Source organism: Erpetoichthys calabaricus, chromosome 10 (assembly GCF_900747795.2).
Source record: "Erpetoichthys calabaricus chromosome 10, fErpCal1.3, whole genome shotgun sequence".
Lineage (NCBI taxonomy): Eukaryota > Metazoa > Chordata > Cladistia > Polypteriformes > Polypteridae > Erpetoichthys > Erpetoichthys calabaricus.
In genome coordinates, this window is record NC_041403.2 from 81,895,955 (window position 1) to 81,916,337 (window position 20,383).

General features: G+C 39.0%; 1 protein-coding gene across 6 annotated transcripts in view; it reads right to left on the minus strand.

Annotated features, from left to right (window-relative positions):
- Positions 1-11,534: 11,534 nt before the first annotated feature.
- The window catches only part of pbx1b (pre-B-cell leukemia homeobox 1b), a 150,620-nt gene continuing 141,771 nt past the window's right edge, over positions 11,535-20,383 (minus strand). For all 6 annotated transcript variants that reach the window (XM_028811495.2, XM_028811494.2, XM_028811497.2 and 3 more), the window contains 2 exons: positions 18,565-18,654; positions 11,535-14,927 (listed from right to left, as the gene is read on the minus strand). In XM_028811495.2, coding sequence (XP_028667328.1) covers positions 14,835-14,927; positions 18,565-18,654 — 183 coding nt within the window. In that variant the 3' untranslated portion in view covers positions 11,535-14,834. The remainder of the gene's footprint in view (positions 14,928-18,564; positions 18,655-20,383) is intronic.

Sequence of the window (20,383 nt, forward strand, 5' to 3'; positions counted from 1 at the left end):
TACATCCCTCAGAACCTTTGTTGGCAGAGTCGGGGCCACTTTTGTAGAACACCGGAGCTCATCTTGGTTGGGCTCCATGGCCTCCGCCAGGGGGAGCTGCATAGAGCTGCACGGCTTAACAAGCCCTTCTGGGTGGGAGCGCAGCCACACCCGGAAGTGCAGCCAGAAGTAGGTCAACGAGCACCTGCAGCACTTCTGGGTGGGCTGTAAGAGGAGCCTGCAGCAACTACTCAGGGCGCCAGAGTCGGGAGTAGGAGGACGACGAAGCAGCCCTGGGAGGAGTGGAAAGAAGAGTGTAATTTGGGGTGATTTTTCTTTGTATTTTGGGACTGTGTTGTGCCTGTGGGGTTCACGGGGAAGACATGCCCCACAGGTGAAGAAGAAAAATAAATCTTTTTGTTTATTTTACACGTGCCTCCGTTGTCAGTCTATATATCACAATATATATATTCTTAGAGAGTCAAGGCTTTGGGTCTGTCATAAAATAAGGCCTGTTAAAACCCATTGAGGCATTCCTTGTGTGATTTAGGACTATACAAGAAATAAATTGTTGTTGTGTTAGCATCATAGGTACCTGTGTCCTAATTGTCCCAGATTGTTCAGATATGCAAATTTTCCCAATTCATTTTTGATAATACCCAAGTTAAAAATTGTGAGTATTTATGTTGCCCTTTTGTAGTATGGTTTAATATTGCTATAACAAATGTGACTAACAATATATTGGAGTAAAAGTAGCTCACTGCTTGACTTGGCCATAACCTCTGCCATCCATATTACTAACCGAGAATGCTAAACCGGATGATGGACGCAGGCACATCCGGCCATGGGCCGTAGCTGCAAAAAGACGTACTGCGCCGGCGCAACAAACAGTCCGCGAGAGTCGGCTGAGGACCCGAGAAAGGCGGACAAAAGAGGGCGAGAGAGGCGGATGAGGGGCCGCGAGAGACGCAGGCGCAAAAAGAGTCCGACAAGAGCACAGAAAACAGGAGTGAGCACATACAGAAAGGAGTCACAAAAATGAGGCTCAACAAGCACCAAAATAAGGAAAAGGCACATAAAAGAGTACTCAAACGAGGGGAAAGCACGAAACACATTGCACACGAAACTAAACACACCAAAAAAAAAGAACAGACGAGCGCACAATAGCAAGGCACGACCATACCCCCCCCCCTACAGGCACGGGACGGGACGGGACACACACCAAGAGGGGGATTCAACAAGCCCATGGAAGACCAAAAAAAAGAACACAAAACCACCCCACAGACCCTACAAGCAAGGGACGGGACACACAAAGAGGGGGATTCAAACAAGACACAGGAACACAAAAAGAAACAAAACGCTCGCGTAGCAACGATCCCCCCCACACATCCATAAGAAAAAATGTCTCGACTCCAAAAACGCAAAGCTCAACTAAAGCTTCTAACTAACGATGTACCTAAAAGTAAAAACTTTATGAACTGCATTAGATCCTACAATAGTTCATTTGCTTTTGCATATACCGGAGTAAATATCAGGCCACCAAAAGGCAATGGCCCATACTGCTTTCGCATATGTGCACAAATACTGCATCGCATTGGAACAGTGCACCCTGAAACAAATCAACAACGCAAATATGCACAAATCTACATCCTAGATCCACATGACGCAAACTATCAATCAAAGTGTTGCATCGCAACAGGCACGGATTCAAAACGAAACACCTCCCGTCTCAGACATACGTTAACGGCAAGGAAGGCTACAACGGGCGTCTCACACAGCACAGGCAAATCGATTACAGCTCCAAAACAACACGTCCCAAATACTACACATGCAACAACGCGCCTCTCAAACGGCACAAGAAAAACATACACCAGGAAAATTCATTCGGATTAATGAATGTCATTTGCAATCATTGTCATTCAGTTCACTTCCCTGAAGAAACAACTGGCAATACAAGTAATACATTTACACGTTGTTGTCAAAAGGGTCAAATTAGACTGCCTTCTTTACATTCATATACTGAATATCTACAGAAGATTCTAACTGACGATGTACCTAAAAGTGAAATCTTTATCAACTACATTAGATCCTACAAATCGGTATCCACTATGAACATTAACGGTGGCACTGCACGTGACATCCGTCTTCAAAAAATGTTGTTTATTGATGAATGTTCAATGACATGAAGTCACTTACTCAACACCATTCATAAACTTCTACAAACGTTTATGAATAATAATATTCGATTTGGAGGAAAGGTACTTTTATGAGGAGGAGATTTTAAACAGTGATTAGCTATTCTTCCAGATGCCATGCACTCAGCTATTGTTCAGTGCACCTTAAAATACGCAGACAATTGGCATTGCTTTCAAAAGATACAGTTAGTAAAAAAGATACGATGTCCAGAACCAGATCATAACAATTGCTTATTACAACTGAGAGATGGTACACTCACCAATACAGATGGACTTCAGCCACATATTATTACAATTCCTCAAGCCTTTATCTGCGACGACTTAGTTACAGAGACATTTGGAACAGCAATCTCATTAGACCAAATGCCCCTTTTAACACAACGCACTATATTATGTCCAAAAAATATTAATGTGGAAAACATAAATACCCAAGTCATTCCATTACTTCCTGGAGAGACACAACTCTTTCTAAGCTCTGACAAACTTGACTCTGATCACGATAATGACCATCTTCATTGACCTTACAAGTTCTGAGCTGGAATTACCTTTTACACTTAAACGGCGTGTACAAAGAAATTTTCAAATAAACCTTTACACTGTGCCACACACTTTATTGTTTGCTTTCTATTTGCATCATCTACACCGTCACACTATTCTATATCTCATTCATACATCACGCTCTTTGTCATTCCCAACACCAGGGGTTGGCGAGCGAAGCCCACCCCACAGACCCTACAAGCAACGGACGGGACACACACAAAGAGGGGGATTCAAACAAGACACAGGAACACAAAAAGAAAGAAGACGCTCGCGCAACAACAATCCTCACCACCCCCCCCCCCACACACACACACACACATCCATAAGAAGTGACACCCAAAGCCACATATTCTAAAGTGAACGTCAACACCTTCACACTAGACAGCATGGGTGTCACCATAGGTGGATCTCCTTACAATAAAGCACTATTAACCGTTCAACTGCAGAAAAGGAAACATATTAACAGTGACTGCGATCCTCCGGAGTGGCAGCAAATCTGTTAATAAATGGTCGTACATGTCACTCAATATTCAAAATACCGGTCCCAATCACAGAGACATCAGTATCCACTATGAACATTCACAGTAGCAATGCCCGAGACATCCGTCTTGCAAAACTGATAATTATTGATGAATGTACAATGGCATCCAGTCACTTACTCAACACCATTGATAAACTTCTACAAACGTTGATGAATAATAATATTCCCTTTGGAGGAAAAGTTCTTTTATTAGGAGGAGATTTTAGACAATGCTTAGCTATTGTTCCACATGCCATGCGCTCAGCTATTGTTCAGTCCACCTTAAAATACGCAGACAATTGGCATTGCTTTAAAACAATACAGTTGGTACAAAACATGCGATGTCCAGATCCAGAATATAACAATTGGCTAATACAACTGGGAAATGGTACACTCACAAATACAGATGGACTTCACCCAGATATTATTTCCATTCCACAATCCTTTATCTCAGACGACTTAGTAAAAGAGATATTTGGAACAGCAATCACATTAGACCAAATACCCCTGTTAACACAACGCACTATATTATGTCCAAAAAATATTAATGTTAATCACATTAATAACCAAGTCATTTCATTACTTCCTGGAGAGACACAGATCTTTCTAAGCTCAGACAAAGTTGACTCTGATGACGACAATGAACATAGACCTTGCCCTTAAAAACGGAACAATAATCATGCTATTAAGAAACCTTAACACAAAACAGGGTTTATACAATGGCACACGGTTAGTCGTCAACACAATGACACGCAATGTTATTCAAGCGACATTTCTTACAGGATCACATGCTAACAATACTGTTCTCATTCTTAGAATTGACCTTACAAGTTCTGAGCTAGAATTACCTTTTACACTTAAACGGCGACAATTCCCCATTAAACCTGCATTTGCCATGACCATCAACAAATCACAAGGACAAACCATGGACAAGGTTGGCATCTACCTCTCTGAACCCGTTTTTGGACATGGACAACTTTATGTTGCCTTCTCACGTGTTCGCCGTTCATCTGACGTTAAAGTTAAAATTATAAATAATCCATGCCAAGGAAGACTCATTCAAGGACAAGACACCATCTTTACTGCTAATGTTGTATACAAAGAAATATTCCAATAAAACATTAATATATGACAAACACTCTATTTGTTATTTCTATGGGCATCATCCAAAGCTGCACACTATTCTATATCTAATTCATACATCTGACTCTTTCTCATGTCCCAACGCCAGGGGTTGGCGAGCGAAGCGAGCAGGGGGCGGAGCCCCCTAGTATAGCAGAGACACCAATGCTTATAGGGTGGCTGTAACGATGTTGGAGCAATCCCTACTACTCCAACAGGACAAAATGGAATACTGTCTGTAACAAGAGTTGGGTGAGAGGTGCCAGTACTCCAAACCTGACTAAGATAGCAAGTGCCCAAACAGAGGAACACCATATATGAGAGGCCATGTGTTCTTGCTGAAAACAGAAACTGACCAATCACCAGTTGCTCAGGATGTGTAATTTTTTTAGGTATGCCTTTTAAATTTTGATAATTTTTCATAAGTTGTGCACTGACTAATTGACATACATTTAACATTCAGCATTTTTTCCTGTCATTTTGCACTAATTTTTAAAATTTTAATTGTTTATATTACAAATAATTATGAAAAAAATAAATCAATTTTATATATATATATATATATATATATATATATATATATATATATATACCATATATACTCATATATAATTATGAAAAAAATAAATCAATAATATATACCCCGACTTGTACGCCCATTCGAAAATGCAACAATTTTTTTTACATCTTCTTGCCTCCTCCAATCTCGCATCAGTTTCTCAGACGCATCGAATTTTGTTGCAGCACCGCAGTTATTAGTTTCTTTCACCACTTTAATGACTTTTAATTTAAAGCCAGCTTAGTATTTTCTTCTGATCGAATGCTCCATCATAGATAAAGGTAAAGGTGTATGAGGGGTTGAGGTACAAAAAACACAAATCACTGCAAACGTTGCTTCGGAACAGTTCGGGTATTACCATGTGGTCATGTAGGCACAATAGAGAGAGAGACATTAGGAGCACACGCTGATACAGCGCATTGCCGCACCCACATAGAAAAAAAAGGCAGCGTGCTCCGTGGTTACTCTCTCAGGAGGGTGTTAGCATATCATAATCCCTTGTACCAATGGTGTGAGTTTTCTGCATTTGACTTATACGACCAATATTATAAAATACTAGAAATTATACGGTAAAATCAAGTCCCAACTTATCCGTGAGTATATACGATATATATATATATATATATATATATATATATATATATATATATATATATATATATACTGTATATATTATCACAAGAACGACAAAAAGACATTGCAAAGGTTTGGGGCAGCCACCCGTATAATATTTCCTGGCTGCAAAAACAGACATGTTCATATAACTGAGTCCAAAACAGAACTGATATACGGCTTTAAAGGCCAGTAAAGGAAGTGATGTCATCAGGTCTGGAACCAGAAGTGACGTCGTTGGCTGCCCCAGAAACAGGCAGGATTGCCCGAGAATGGTCTGCAAGGGATTGAGAGAGAATTAGTACACTTTGCCACCCCCTGGCCCGGCGTGGAATTACATCTAATCAAGCCCTTTAGTTGTCTCCTAAACACGCGTGTGCGACAATATATATAATATAAATAAAAAAGGGTAAGGGTTATGTCTGTCTGCAATGTGAACCACTGGGGCTAGAACCTTAATCTTAGTCTTACTCGAAAGCTTCTGATGTGATACGTGCTGGTGAAGAAAAGAGATTTTAATTGCTTACATTAAAAATAAATATGAAAATGTAATAAATCTGTATACTGTAAAAAGCTAAGGTTTGTGTGTGTCAGTCACACAATTGCTCAAAGAACCATTGGGACAAGGACCTCGATCTTAGTCTTAATCAAAAGCTTATGAAGTGATAGGCGCTGGTGAAGCAGAAAACGTGGCTAGCAGCAACCTCTGTAAAGTTCTTGGTGTTTGCGTCTTTCTTATGATTAACTGCATAGAGAAACTGATCAAGAAGGTGACATGATGAAACGAAAAACAAGAGCAGCGACATCTGCGGAGTGTAAGGCAAATTGCAAATAGGAAGAATGACAGCTCCGGTATCTGTTGTGCATGAAGCACAATGCAGCGTGACAGTCTGCTGGTACTTGCAAACTGCTGGGGTCCTTGGGAGGACTGGGGGTCCAAGTGTGTTCTAGTATTATTGTATTACTAGAGAAAATACGCAAGCAATGCAAAGCACTTCATTCAAGAAAACATTCATTTCAAGGCAGTGCACCACAATATTTACACTCTTACTGTGAAGGTCTGCCTTGCTATACAACATTACCAAAACAGATCTGTGTTTCATTTTTAACAAGATTCTAATGCTTCTAATCACAAACTGAAAAAAAGTTTATACGAACTTCACGAGGAGAAATTCCTAGAATTTATAAAAAGCCTTGCACTATTTGGTTTGATGTTTTTTCAGAAGTCATAATGGCTTACCTGTTGAATAAACAAGACTGCTTTAGGTTGTTTCCAGGGTCCAAATGAGGTACACTTGCTTTTTCCATTTTCCTTAGAAAATTAAAATCCTCTCTAGCAGAGTTGCCATCTTCAGATTATTATGGGAAGCCACGAGGATAAAAATGCAGTCATCCATAGTCTGTGATTTAGTGTTAAATATAGAATTGTGCATTATGGACTGGGCTAATGTTAATCAGAATAACAGACACATTCTGAAGCATAATATACCATTCTTGAACACATTTAATTCAGTGTAGGATTGTGGGAGGTGGTGAGTAGGGCATATCCCAGCAGCCCTGAGGGCAAGGCAGGAAACAGCCCCAGAGAAGGTGCCAGTCCACTGAAGAGCCAGCTCTTGTACATACCCACAGTCACACAGGAATCGCCATCCAACAGCACTTCCAGAAAGCCAGAGCACCTGGAAACAAACCCAGACATGAAGCTGGGGAGAAACATGCCGACTCTCCCAAGACATTGAGCAGACATGTGGCACTGCATCTGTAAGGCATTAGCACTGCCCTCTGTGCCACCTTGCCAACCCTCCTTTCATACAAATTAAGTCAAATTACTCTTGTGTCTAACAGCTATTTTAGAAAAAAAAAAGGTGACATGCGCTCCAACGAATGGACTTTGCATTCCTCCGATATCAAAGGCACTCAATCCACTTCAGAGCCAGAATCTTTCACAGCAGCATCAGGAGCAAAGAGGGATCAGGCACACGGTGCACCCTTTAAGCACACACACTGGGCCAGCTGGCAAGTGCAGGTCTTTGGCAAAAGCAGCGCCACCTGCAGACACAATGAGAACACGCCGACTCCTCGGAGAGGCTGAGATTTGAGCCTGGGACGCTGGAGGCGGGAGACAGCAGGACTACCCACTGTGTCACTGTGCTGCCCACACATCAGCTAGCTTTTCTTAAACATTACTAAAATATTCTTATTGATAAAGCAGTTAAAGCATCTTTCATTTAACATACTACTTCCATTTCTCTTTCAGGATCTGAACAAGACTGTGCAACATTGGCAAAACAAATAAATATCTGGTTGGCAACAGTGCTGTGACTTCACTGGCACTGCGATTCCTTGAATGTGAACACATTTTCCAAGTGTAGTCTTTTTAGGTTTTTAAGCATGGTAGCATATTGTATTTTTTTTTTTACTCATTTTGTTATAAAGCAGACCTGCCAATGACTTGGAAACAAACGTTCAATTAAAAAATGCACAGCTTTCAAAAAAATTACATTTCTGCAAATAGTTTCTAGAAAGTAAACCTGATATTGGCAGTCCAGAAAATTCCTTCGACACTAACGAGTCGATCTTACCAGCTAATTAAATTTCATCATTTTTGCTTCTGCCTTTACTCCCACGGCTTCTGTCATGCCCAGTGGTTTGAATACATACCATAATGGAACCAATTTATGATTATAAAGGTATAATCTAGAGACCATCTCTTTCTGTCTTCCTAACCAGAGGCTATAGTTCATTACACAGTCACTTTGAGATTAGTTGTTAAAGAGGAATCAGACCATGCAGGGCAGCTAAAGCTTATTTATGCTGAAGACAGTTTGAAGTGCAGCCATTTTTCCCAAGAAGCAATAGAAAAGCCAAGAAACAGAACTGGGGAGATGCACAATATTTTGTTATCTTAAATCCCTTCTAATTGGGGATTCTGAAGAGCGTAATTACTCTCGTTGTTACTAGCAGATATGCTATGAAAAGGAGAGAAAGCTCTTGATTAGGGCTGGCCGACTGAAGCCCTGGAGGGCATGAGGGTTATTAGGGATTTTCATTGCAGCTAAGCTCACATTAACTCTGCTTCTTATTTCTTTCAATATACAAATTTATTACTTATGAAGGCTCTCAACATAATTTTTTCTTTACAGGGAGTGTAATCTTATCCAAATTAGCTTTCGACATCCACTGTTAAATGACAGGAAGGAATTTATCATGGAATGAAAGATTCGAAAGTTATTGGACAGGTCAGATCTGCAAAAGCCGCCTGTGCTAAGTGGAGCTGTAAAATGAATTGTCTCCAGGTTTTATTTGAGTTACATTTTATCACTAGGACAATTAAAGTCAATACGAGTTTTAAACGTCGACGTGCAGTATTGGTAAATTACACGGAGAAGAGATAAGTACTGACATGTGAAATAACAAGTGCTTTTCAATATGACGGATGTAATTCAAAGTCAGATATTGCTCGGTATTATTGACATCACAGGCACATGGATTGGACAGAATGAGAATGGTTGGCAGACAGGAATACGTTATCTGTGTGAAAATAACCTTTATGAGAGTACAGAAAGGCCTGTGTGGAAATGCACATGTACAAGCTGAGCTGTTAACCGGCCTGACATTAAGTCCAGCATACCCCAGTGCCCACTTTATATCATCATCTCCTGTTAAAGTAACTAGGATAGGGGAAAGATTACAGATAATGTAAGATCTATTGGGTGGCATGATGGCACAGTGCCCTCCCCTCCCCCCTCACAGATCTAGCACCCCGGATCCAAATTGGAGTTTTCACTTTGTCAGCATGTCCGACTGAGTTTTCCTCCCACATTCACAAAGACGAGCAGGTTTGGTTGATTGATGATTCCAAACTGACTCAATGGACCAACACACTACTAAGGGGCTGTATCCCACCATGTGTCCAGTGCTGCTGGGACCCCCCGAAGACCATGTGTTGGAATAAGTGGGTTTAGAGCTGATTAGGGCAGTTCTGATGAAAATGGGCCATTCAGACCAACAAGAATGTCCACCCTAATTTCTGCAAAATGCAATCAAGTCATGTTTTGAAAGACTAACATCTGTCATTGATGATTAAGACAAGCTTTTACTTTAAAAAAAAATCAATTACAGTAATTGCCGTATATACTCATGGATAAGTTGGGACTTGATTTTACAGTATAATTTCTGGTATTTTATAATGTCGTATAAGTCGAATGTGAGAAACCCACGCTATTGGTACAAGGGATTATGATATGCTAACGTCCACCTGAGAGAGTAACTACGGAGCACACGGCCTTTTCTTCTATGTGGGTGCGACAATGCGCTGTATCAGCGTGTGCTCCTAACTTCTCTCTCTATTGTGCCAACGTGACCACACAGTAACACCCGAAGTATTCCGAAGCAACGTTTGCACTGATTTGTTTTTTGTATCTCACACCCTCATACACCTTTATCGTAAGAGCATGCCTTATCTATGATGGAGTGTTCGATCAGAAGAAAATAGAGACTGGTTTTAAATTAAAAGTCGCTGAAGTAGCGAAAGAAATTGGTTAACTGCGCTGCTGCAACAAAATTCGATGCATCTGAGAAACTGGTGTGAGATTGGAGGAGGCAAGAAGATGTAAAAAAAAAAAAAAATGCATTTTTGAACTTCATATAAGTCGAGGTCTGATTTTATGATTTTTTGGGTTCCAAGACCCAACTTATATGTGAGTATATATGGTAAAAGAATCAAATAACTTATCTCTGAGGCATCTTTAACAGTGGAAATAGCCAATATGAACATTCACTAATACAGTACATACATTACTTCTGAATTCAAATATTAAAATGTATACTTAGGATGCAAGTGTTAGAAATTGTCTTTCAAAAATATTTATACCAGCAGTCACACCGCATGCACTCCAGAACACGACATCCACCTTTTCAGACCTGGCCAGTACTTGGATGGGAGACCATCTAGGAAACTCTTGGGTTGCTGGTGGAAGAGGTCTTATTGAGGCCAACAGGGGGAGTCAACTCTGTGGTCTGAATGTGGATCCCAATGTCCCAGTGCAGTGATGGGGACACTGAGCCGTAAAAATGGCACCGTCCCTTGAATGAGACGTAAAACTGAAGTCCTGAGTCTCTGTGGTCATTAAAGATCCCTGGGCATCCTTTGTAAACAGTAGGGTGTATCCCAATGTCCAGGCTAAACTGCCCACCATGGCCTACTCATTTAAGCCCTCTAATCATCCCGTCTCTAATTGGCTATGTCTCACCTAACAGCTAATGTGTGGTGAGTGTACTGGTGCAAAAATGGCTGCCGTCACATCATCCAAGAGGTTGCTACACATTAGCGGTGGTTGAAGAGGCTCCCCACTCATGATGAAAAGCACGTTGAGTAGTGAGAAAAGCACTGTATAAAATTAAAGACAATCCATCCCATGATCTATTTACTAAAAGCAGCTGAATCGACTAAGCACCTGCAATTCTATGCAAAGTAAGCAAGCAACACAAAGTGGGAGGAGAAGAATATAAATTGAAATAAAAGATTTACCCATTAGCACAGAATTCAGGTTTGGGGTCACACGGGCCAGAGCCTTGCCTGGTAGCATTGGGCACAGGGCACAAGTCAACCATGGACAGAGTGTGTGCCAGGATCCATTTTGTCAAGCCCCGAATTTTTAAACCCCATAAGTAATCAAACAGGAATTCCTTCATTAGAAAAGAGTACAGTTCAAGGCATACTTTGTTTGCATTACTGCTACTTGGTACTTTTATTTATAAATATCTAACGTCTTCAGTAGTATAGTATACACGTTTCCAGTTTTTTTTTGGAGTTAAGGAAAACAAATATCAATATTTTCTTTAATATAGCAAAATGGCATTATTTGTTTTTAGAACACTTTCTGAAAACTTAATAGCTTTGTAACACTATAGAATGCACAAAAAAAAGAACAACAAAAAGACAAGCTCTAGGAAATGGAAAGTAATTTTAGTCCGCTTCAGACTAATAAATCTGTACACCAAAAAGTTCATTTTTGAAACAAAAGAAACTATTTATTTGGAATATGCATTACCAGTACAAATTAAGAGACCATAAAACCTACACCTTGTTAGTTTTCTCACAGAACACAAGAGTTTATTTTGGAATCAAAAAGACACTATTTTTGTATTTTCATTTTTTATATATTTTTACATATGCAGATCTTAAAAGTTAAAACTAAGCCAACTTAGGGCTCAGTGACTTCATACTCTGAAATCATTATAAAAAAGAAGAAACATTCAAAAAACACTGTAGTATTTTCTTTAAAGAACAAAAAACATGCAACAAAGTAAACATTTGATGTTTTACAAATTGCTTCTTTTTTCATTTTTTTTTTTTTTTATTTAAAAATAAAGCATCATTACATGAAGCTTTAAATGATAGTGTGGGACTGCAGAGGAGATGTGAAAAGTGAAGCAGAAGATGTCAAATGCCAGAAACGGCTGATCATTTGGACTACTGTAGTTAAACTGGACTCTTCATGCGTCTGAATGAGCTGCTTGACTTTGTTATCGGATAATATTTAATATTCAGCAGGCTGTAGAGATTGTTACAGCCACACACACTCTCGCTCCCTTTCACTTTTATACGTGCCTTAGTTAGCTACCCCAACAACAAGGGTATGTAAAGACCACCAAGCAGTATGGCTCTGAAGAAGAATTCTCCAAAGTATTAAACAGTACTGGAATACGGAGTGGTCATTAATGCTCAAGTCTTGCATTAACCTGCTTTACTTTGAAACTTTTCACATCACCTGCAAATGGCAGTATCCATTTTTAAAAGTAAAAACAATCGTAATTACTAATCTTAATTGCAGCCCTAAACAAAATGTCTGAAATATTATTATTATTATTATTACTATTATTATCTGTTTCTGATGGCTGACAATGGATTACAAAAATGGACACTGTTCCTTTTCAAAGAAGTGAAACAATAACAAAGGTGCACATTCACATCTTGGAGTTAATTCACAGATGCGTAACATAAAATAAAATTAAAATTTAAAAAAAAAAAAAAAAAACCCATAAAAATAAAAATGTAGGTAGTTCTGTGCCACGACTTAGAAAGAAAAACGTTGTCATTTCTCTATAACAAAATGACGTGTAAAAAGAAACTGTGTCTGTGCGCTGTGAGGGTATTTCACAAACCGCTTCTGAACTCTTGACTGCATTTTTGGTTTTGAGTATACAAGAACATTCATATCAAATGTTCATCAATACTACAAAGAACAAGACACATTTTGCAAGAAACCATGAAAAATTATTCATAAAGCTGACACTATATAGAATTTTCACTTCTGTAGTTTTTGGTATCAAAGTGATGATCTGGGCAGACATGTTAAATTACAAGAAAAGGCAACCTGTAGAAACTAGAAAGAAAACATTTTTAAAATGAAAAAATGTTTTTGATTGGTCTTATGAAAAGAGAGTGAAAACAGGAGAGGAGGTTTATTATTACAAGCTGGTTTGAGGTTTTCATAAGTACTAGAAAAGTGATGGATCTTTTCAAAACGAAAAAAAACCAAAACAAAAGTAGATTCCTGTAAAAACACTTCTTTCTTTCTTAATTCTAGTAAAGCCATTTTCAGACGTATGCTGTTTTGTTTGCCCTTATCTCTCTTAATTTAATTTAACACATTACTATAAATGGATTACACCTTTACATTTGTATCCATTTAGAAAGACTCTGACAAACCAGGAAACAATCACGAAAGCAAAAAGCGTTTATTCAATAGCGGTGGTGACTTGTAAAGAACTGATCAACACTAATCAGACTTGGTCTGGCGCTTCATGGTATTACTTGCAATATGGTAGTAAATTAAAGAGCACATTGATCCATCAGGCAGAATTTGAATATCTACGCGAATATAAAAAGTAACAGTGCTTACGGTTCATGCCAGAAGTACATACATACGCCTTGAAATTGCAGCACCGTAGTAAAAATTTGGGCTAAATTGTGTCACAAATAATACCTTTCAAAGACTGTTTCTAGCTCTACGCTTTCACCAATTAAATCAGCACCTGATGAGACCACAAGCAATACACGTGTAATAAATCCTGAGACTGCACTCAACACGCTTTGCTTTAAATTAAGCTACAATTTGGGAAAAGGCGTACACTGAACACTTGACTTGCATCTGCTAAGTGTTCTGTTCTCACGATATCGATGCAGCCATGGAATACTCTCTCTGCATCCAACCTCTGAGATTTAACACTGCATGGGTCCCAACATGTAAGTGAAAAGCCTACTGCTGGACCAAGCTATAGTACTGAGCGGCTAGAAGAAACACAGCAGACTCGCCAGACATGAATCGCGCCAGTGGTCTTGTACGATATTCTGTATTTCCAGGCTGATACTGTTCCACCCTATGCTATACTTTACAAAATGTTGATGGGAGAAACCACAGCTTTAAGACTTTTTCTTCTTTTGTTTCTGGAGATTCTTGCAGAAATGATTCATTACAGAGTCTTCTCTGCTCACGCAGTACTTCTGCCCAGAATACCCTGTGCCCTGCCCTGCCAAGGGGGAGAAGCGCTGCTACACTCGAGTAACTGTTCACTGCTAGCCTTAGAAGGGTCTGTAAGCAGGCTTCCTCTATTCCTCTGTGGTGGACCTTGGCTTTATTTAATCTAAATCTATCATGTCTTCATTACAGGAATCCATGCAACACTTAAATATGGTGGAAAACCTCCAGATGTTATGTGTTTAGTTTCTTTCTTCTTGAGAGAGATTGTTAAATATTACAATACTACAAATGTATTTGCAATCCCAGAAATACAGTCACAGGAAAAGTGTCCTTTATGTGTAACCGTTCACAAAGAAGACGTTGAACTAGTGCTTTCTGCTTATCATTACAAAGTTTTTTTGTTTTTTTTTTTAAAAAAAAGAACATTTTTCTGTGTTGTAATTACATTTTTTTTTTGTTTCTTTTGCTGAGAGGTAGAGTGAAAGCAGTTAACCTAAAAAGCAGGGTTGCCTATAATTTTGCAAGAGATATTACAGTGAGGAGGCAAACTAGACCCTCAGAATATTATGAAAATGGTACAAATTGTTTCTTAAATTGTATCAATTATTTGTATTTTATAATGTAAATTCTTGAAACGGTTCAAATGTTCCTTAGTGTCATGGGGGGCTTCTACCCAACAAAAAAGAAAGGGTACAAACAACTGTCCATGTTAGTGTTAATTTTTAAAGCACTCCAAAGCAGAAGGAAATCCTATTTCTTATTGGTTGGTGGAACTCCACTCTGATTGGTAGGTGCTGGAGAAATCCAGCACATGACAAGGATCAGTTGGAGGTATCGGAATGAACACTCCCTGGACCTTCTGTTGGCGATGTCACTGATGAGGGGGTAGTTGCGTCCTGCCAGCCTCCATTAGCCTGTAAGGAAGACAAGATATTTTCTATAAGTCTTTCTTTTGTTTGTTTAAGCATACATAGTACAATACAATACAATTTATTTTTGGATAGCCCAAAATCACACAAGAAGTGCCGCAATGGGCTTTAACAGGCCCTGCGCCTCTTGTCAGCCCCCCAGCCTTGACTCTCTAAGAAGACAAGGAAAAACTCCCAAAAAACATTTGTAGGGAAAAAATGGAAGAAACCTTGGGAAAGGCAGTTCAAAGAGAGACCCCTTTCCGGGAAGGCTGGGCGTGCAGTGGGTGTCAAAAAGAAGGGGGTCAATACAATACAATGCACAGAACAGAACAAATCCTCAATACAGTATAAAATAAAAAGTACGGAACAGAATTTAACAGTAGATGATATCATATAATATTATTTGGATTTGTTTAGAGTCCTGGAGACCTCAGCCATCAAGCGCCCTCCCCTATTTGGCCATTCCACGGCTGAAACAGCGCTGGACCAGTCAATCCAATGAAAGAACCCCTCCTTCCCATGATTCCTGCAGTCCTCCATCAGGGATGACTTTACCTTAGGCAGGCAAAACAACTTGGCAGGAGGGCAGTGGCACCAAGTGCCACATTTGAGTACCGAGAAGAGAAACAGTACATAAATCTGAAATGCAGAATGTGGACGTTCACATGTTTACAATTTTAAAATGGTTAATAGTATATCATGCAAAGAATTTTTTTTATGAAAATACACACAATTTAAGTTACTCTCATATATAAGGGGGGTCAAGCAAAACCCACCCCTTCTTCTTTTCATTTCTAAACCTGTTTAATCTGTGTTACAGTTGCAGGGCACAGCATCAAGTGTAAGGTGGGGACAAGTCCAAGATGGAGTGCCCGCTCATCACAGGGCACTAAAAGCCAAAAAAGATTTAATTGCAGAAAGCAAAATCAAATGCAAATGAAAAAAAAAAATCAAATGCAAAAAATGTAGTCAGTTAATGAAGGTGACTGCATGACTAATGTAAAATGAACAATAGGCAAAGTCTAGGGTTACACCAGTCAAGGGGAACTGCTGAAAATCACCAAGTACAAGGCTGGCCTGCTACAGAGAAGATGGACATTGGGAAGACTCAGATATGACAAGAGGATGAGATGGGAGGAACCCATACTATGTAATAAAAAAGAGCGGATAGAAGGGCAAGAGTCAAACAAAAAAAGACTGCCTAGCAAGATGAAGAGGCTAAAAAAAAAAAGAAGTAACGCTGGCTGGTGTCATAAACCACTGAGATAAAAAAGAAACTAAAGTAGCTTGGTGATGGCTAAAAGGGGCACAGCATGGGAGAAAAAGGCAGATCTTCCTTTAAACACTTAATCCATCACACATATTTATTTATTATCACATTTTCTAATTTGTAATACATATAAAAATGAAGTACTTACAAGTGGGCTAAATAATGCAAGTTAAAGTAAGTCACGGAAAACTGACAAGCCGCAAGTCTTTAAAAACATAAATATATATTATTTAGCATCTTCCCCCCCCAAGAATGAAATCTATGAGAAAGATACCAAACACAACTCAAATTACTATATTGAGAATGTATCAAGTCTCCCCTGAAACAAAACTCAAAAGACAAGCAATGGAAGAAGCAATTATACCAAATTATCACATTCGAGACTGGAATGTAAATATAATGGGGAACACTGAACCCATTTCAAATCCCTCAGACAGGCTTGCTAAAGAGCATTTAGGACATTAATAGCAATTTTCATGCCATCAAAAGAAGCCTGAAAATGGTCGTTGGCAACCCCTTATTTCAAAGCCTGTTATTTAAGGTAGAAGCAGTCTGTAATCAAAACAAAAACTTGCAAAATCTTCAGCTTTAGTGACACTTTACATCTATTTCAGAGCCATAATTACTGTTTCAAGGCAGAGGAAGAAAGTCTGCCACATACATGCATTGTGTGCTGACTTGGTCATTACGACAAACTGAAGGGAGAATGGAATAATTTAGCAGAAAAAGGATTTTGCCCTAAAAACCTCTTGCTCTCACAACAAACCGTGGCTTGAAAATGAAGGTCAGTCCTGACTATGGGAACCTGAGGTGTTTCATGATTGCAATGAATATTTATTTCGTTTTGTGCTGTGCGTTGAATGAACACAATGAACAAACAAATAAACATACCCTTTTCCCTCAAAATGGGGGAAAAAAAATGTTACAACCGGCTGCTAAATTGTAATTTATGCATATTTATTATTTTAAAAGCGCAAGTGAATTTTACGAGCAGGAAAACAAAATCAAAGTAAGTACTTTTCTGAATTTTTAAGAGGAATGCACCATTTAAAACCCTTATATAAATTTAAGCATAAATTACATGTCAAATCTAAAAGCCTTGGGTCCCTTTCACTAGAAACAAAGCGGGAGAAGGACGAGCAGATCTGTCACGAGAAAAACAATAAAAACTGTTTAAACATTACTACTGAAATATTGTGTATATTTACAATATAAAAATCATTTGATGCCAGTAAACTAAAATATATGCATGAAAGCCAATAGTACAGGTCATCTAAGGTGCAAAATGATCATCTACCACAAAAGTGAATGTCATATGCGACACACACAGTAATCTATTAAAAATATATCACTTGTGCAAGGTAAATGTTGTTATAAAATTTAATAAATCAATCAAGTACAGAGTAAATATTTGTCAACTATGAATGTAAACAAATGTTTTTCCTCTAACGAATAGAAACCCCAAAATAGAATGACAAATGTATTATGGCATTTCACTTGAGTATCCTGCAAGATGCTAAATATTAAAATCATCTGTCTTTTATGAACATACTGCTTGAAGGGAAATGAAAATCCCTGGTAATGCAAATGACATAAAAATAATAATAATACGTTCAGCTCTCTTAAAATGTGTAGAATTTACTCAACAAAATGCCATTTAATCATTTTCTGGCTTCAGAGGAAGGCAGAAAACTGGCTGAGAACACATCTAGGTTTGTGTCTGTCCTCCTGTCCCAGCTTGCTGTCACCGCCATTAAGATGGCAGACGCATGATCTGAGAAATGCAGTTGGATTGCTGTCCCAAATCTACATCCAGTTTTCCTTGTGTCTGTCTTATCGATTTTCCTCTTTACGACACAGCTTGTCGCTGTGAATCTTCATGCTAGTCACAGCCGCCAGCATACCCAAATTAAAAAAAAAAAAAAAAACCAAAATCAAAGACAACGTTGCTCCCCTTATTTTCCTTCACCACCCAGTGGATTTATTTTTAGAGGGACTTATCCCATCCCAGTGGATTATGGCCATTGGCCCCTGTATGGAAATCACAGTCCGGTCCCCGGTGACATTTTAAACTAGTGTTGCACTAGGTGTCACCTGTTTCGCAGCTCATCTCGGCTGAGCGTGTGTGGCCGCAGGTGCCATGCGAACACTGATTGTATTTGACAGCCTTAGACGCCAGCTGCCTGCATGAAGCCTGCCCGATCACCACTTTTCGTGGGCAGTACGCTGCCGATGGCGTGACCGATACAGAAGCAATCAACTAGGTGACCGTGAAGCTCAGACAAGTCCTACTAAGTGGCATTCTAAGCCCTATGGCTTTGAAATAATTGGTAGAGGGAACAAAATAAAAAACAAGCCTATTTTTCTTACATTGATGCCCTGCGGACTGTACATCTGGCTTGCTGTGAGTCCATCACTGTATCCGCCTGTCTGACTGATAACATGGCGAAGGGTATCCACCTGAAAAAGAAAGAAAAGGTTTCCTCAGATGTGTTGTCCCTTAAGATTTTGGCAGTCCACCAAAACACCTCAACCTTGATAAACAACATACAGTTAAGCTAAGTTATATTTGATATAGCGCCTTTCACAAAGTGCTATGCAAAGCGGTTTTTTTTTTTTTCATTCAATGAAAAATATCAAGTTATGAAAAATCTTAAGTTAACACTGCTAATAATTTCTAACATTTTTTCCAGTTGCTTCTATCAGTTGAAGCTTTTTAAACACCCAACTGGAAATAAAAAGTCATAGCATCGGCATTGCTTTACAGGTGAGGCAGTAAATCACAAAAACGGATTGCTGGGTACAAAGCTCAAAGCAGCCAGCTTTTCTCAATGTGCTTTGGAAATTAGACATTACGTATGGAGAAGAAAGGAAAATGACCTTGATATCTGTAGTAACTCGGATTTCGTAAATCATTAACTCAGAAGACCTCTTTGTTCATTCTTCATCCTTCAGGCCCTCATTGAATATGCTCATTTCAACACCCACAGCATGTGGGGATACAGTCATATTAAAAGGGGGGCAAAAACACTGCTATAGGGAACATTTTGCTGCTGTCCTTGCAAAGCAACAGTGCTGGAATTGTTCCCACACTCAGAATATATGGCCATAAGTGCCTCGAGCACGACAATCTGACCATCATTTTGCGGTGGCGTAAGCAGATGAATGTTGGTTTTGTTCCAAAAGTGTCTACATGATCTGCTTCTCAGTGTGTGCTGACGAGGAAAATTCAAATTTTGTCAAAAATCCAAACAGCTATGAGCTATCTCTGAACTCCTTTCTTCTTGAAAACACTTAAATGTGGAAATTAATTTGTAAAATTCCACATTTGTATATAATTACATTTCTGTTGGATACAAACATATTCTACGAGAACTGGAAATGAGATTCAGCAAATTGTGCTAACTAATGATTTGTTTATGCAACTATATCTTTAAAATGTTGCACCATGCTTGTAATATGCTGTACACAAGGGAGCTGCGAGGCAAAAAAAAAAAACAAACCAAAACATCATGGAATGGACTGGCCTGGTGAGCATGCTTTGCAATAGAAAATAAGTACATTCAATGTGATTTGGATGTTGTGCACTACGGTGCTCACACCGACTATGATTTGGAGGCTGTAGATGAAGATCTAATGTACTGTGTACACCAATCCATGAGTATACCCAGCAGGGGGCACTGCATTCAATTTTTTGGCAACATTTTTAAACCTTAACATTTTTTATACACCCATGAAGATGCAAAGGTGTTTTTTTTTATCCCCTACACTACTTATAGAATCCAATTGTCAAAGTTGTTTACAAGACCTAACATATGTCTGAAAATGGGAGAAACCCCCCTGAGAGAAATACAAGACAAACAGAAAGACAGCTGTCATAGACACTCTCTGAGAACAAGCCTGAGAATCTGTCTTAGACGACTGGTCTGACTGGCCGGTTTTCTTTGGCTTAATGTTGAGTACTGAGAAAAGCGCTATATAAATGTAATGAATTATTATTATTAATGTGATCAGATTATAATGGAGGAAAAAGACCAGTCTGCTCCCAGCTGCACTGCTGACAAAATATGTGTTGCATCTACTATGATTTCTTGAAGTCTTTTAAACAAGGCTGCACTGCATTGTTTTTCTCTGTCAGAGATTTCACTACTTATAGAATACAAATATGAGTTAAACAAAATATGTGCCT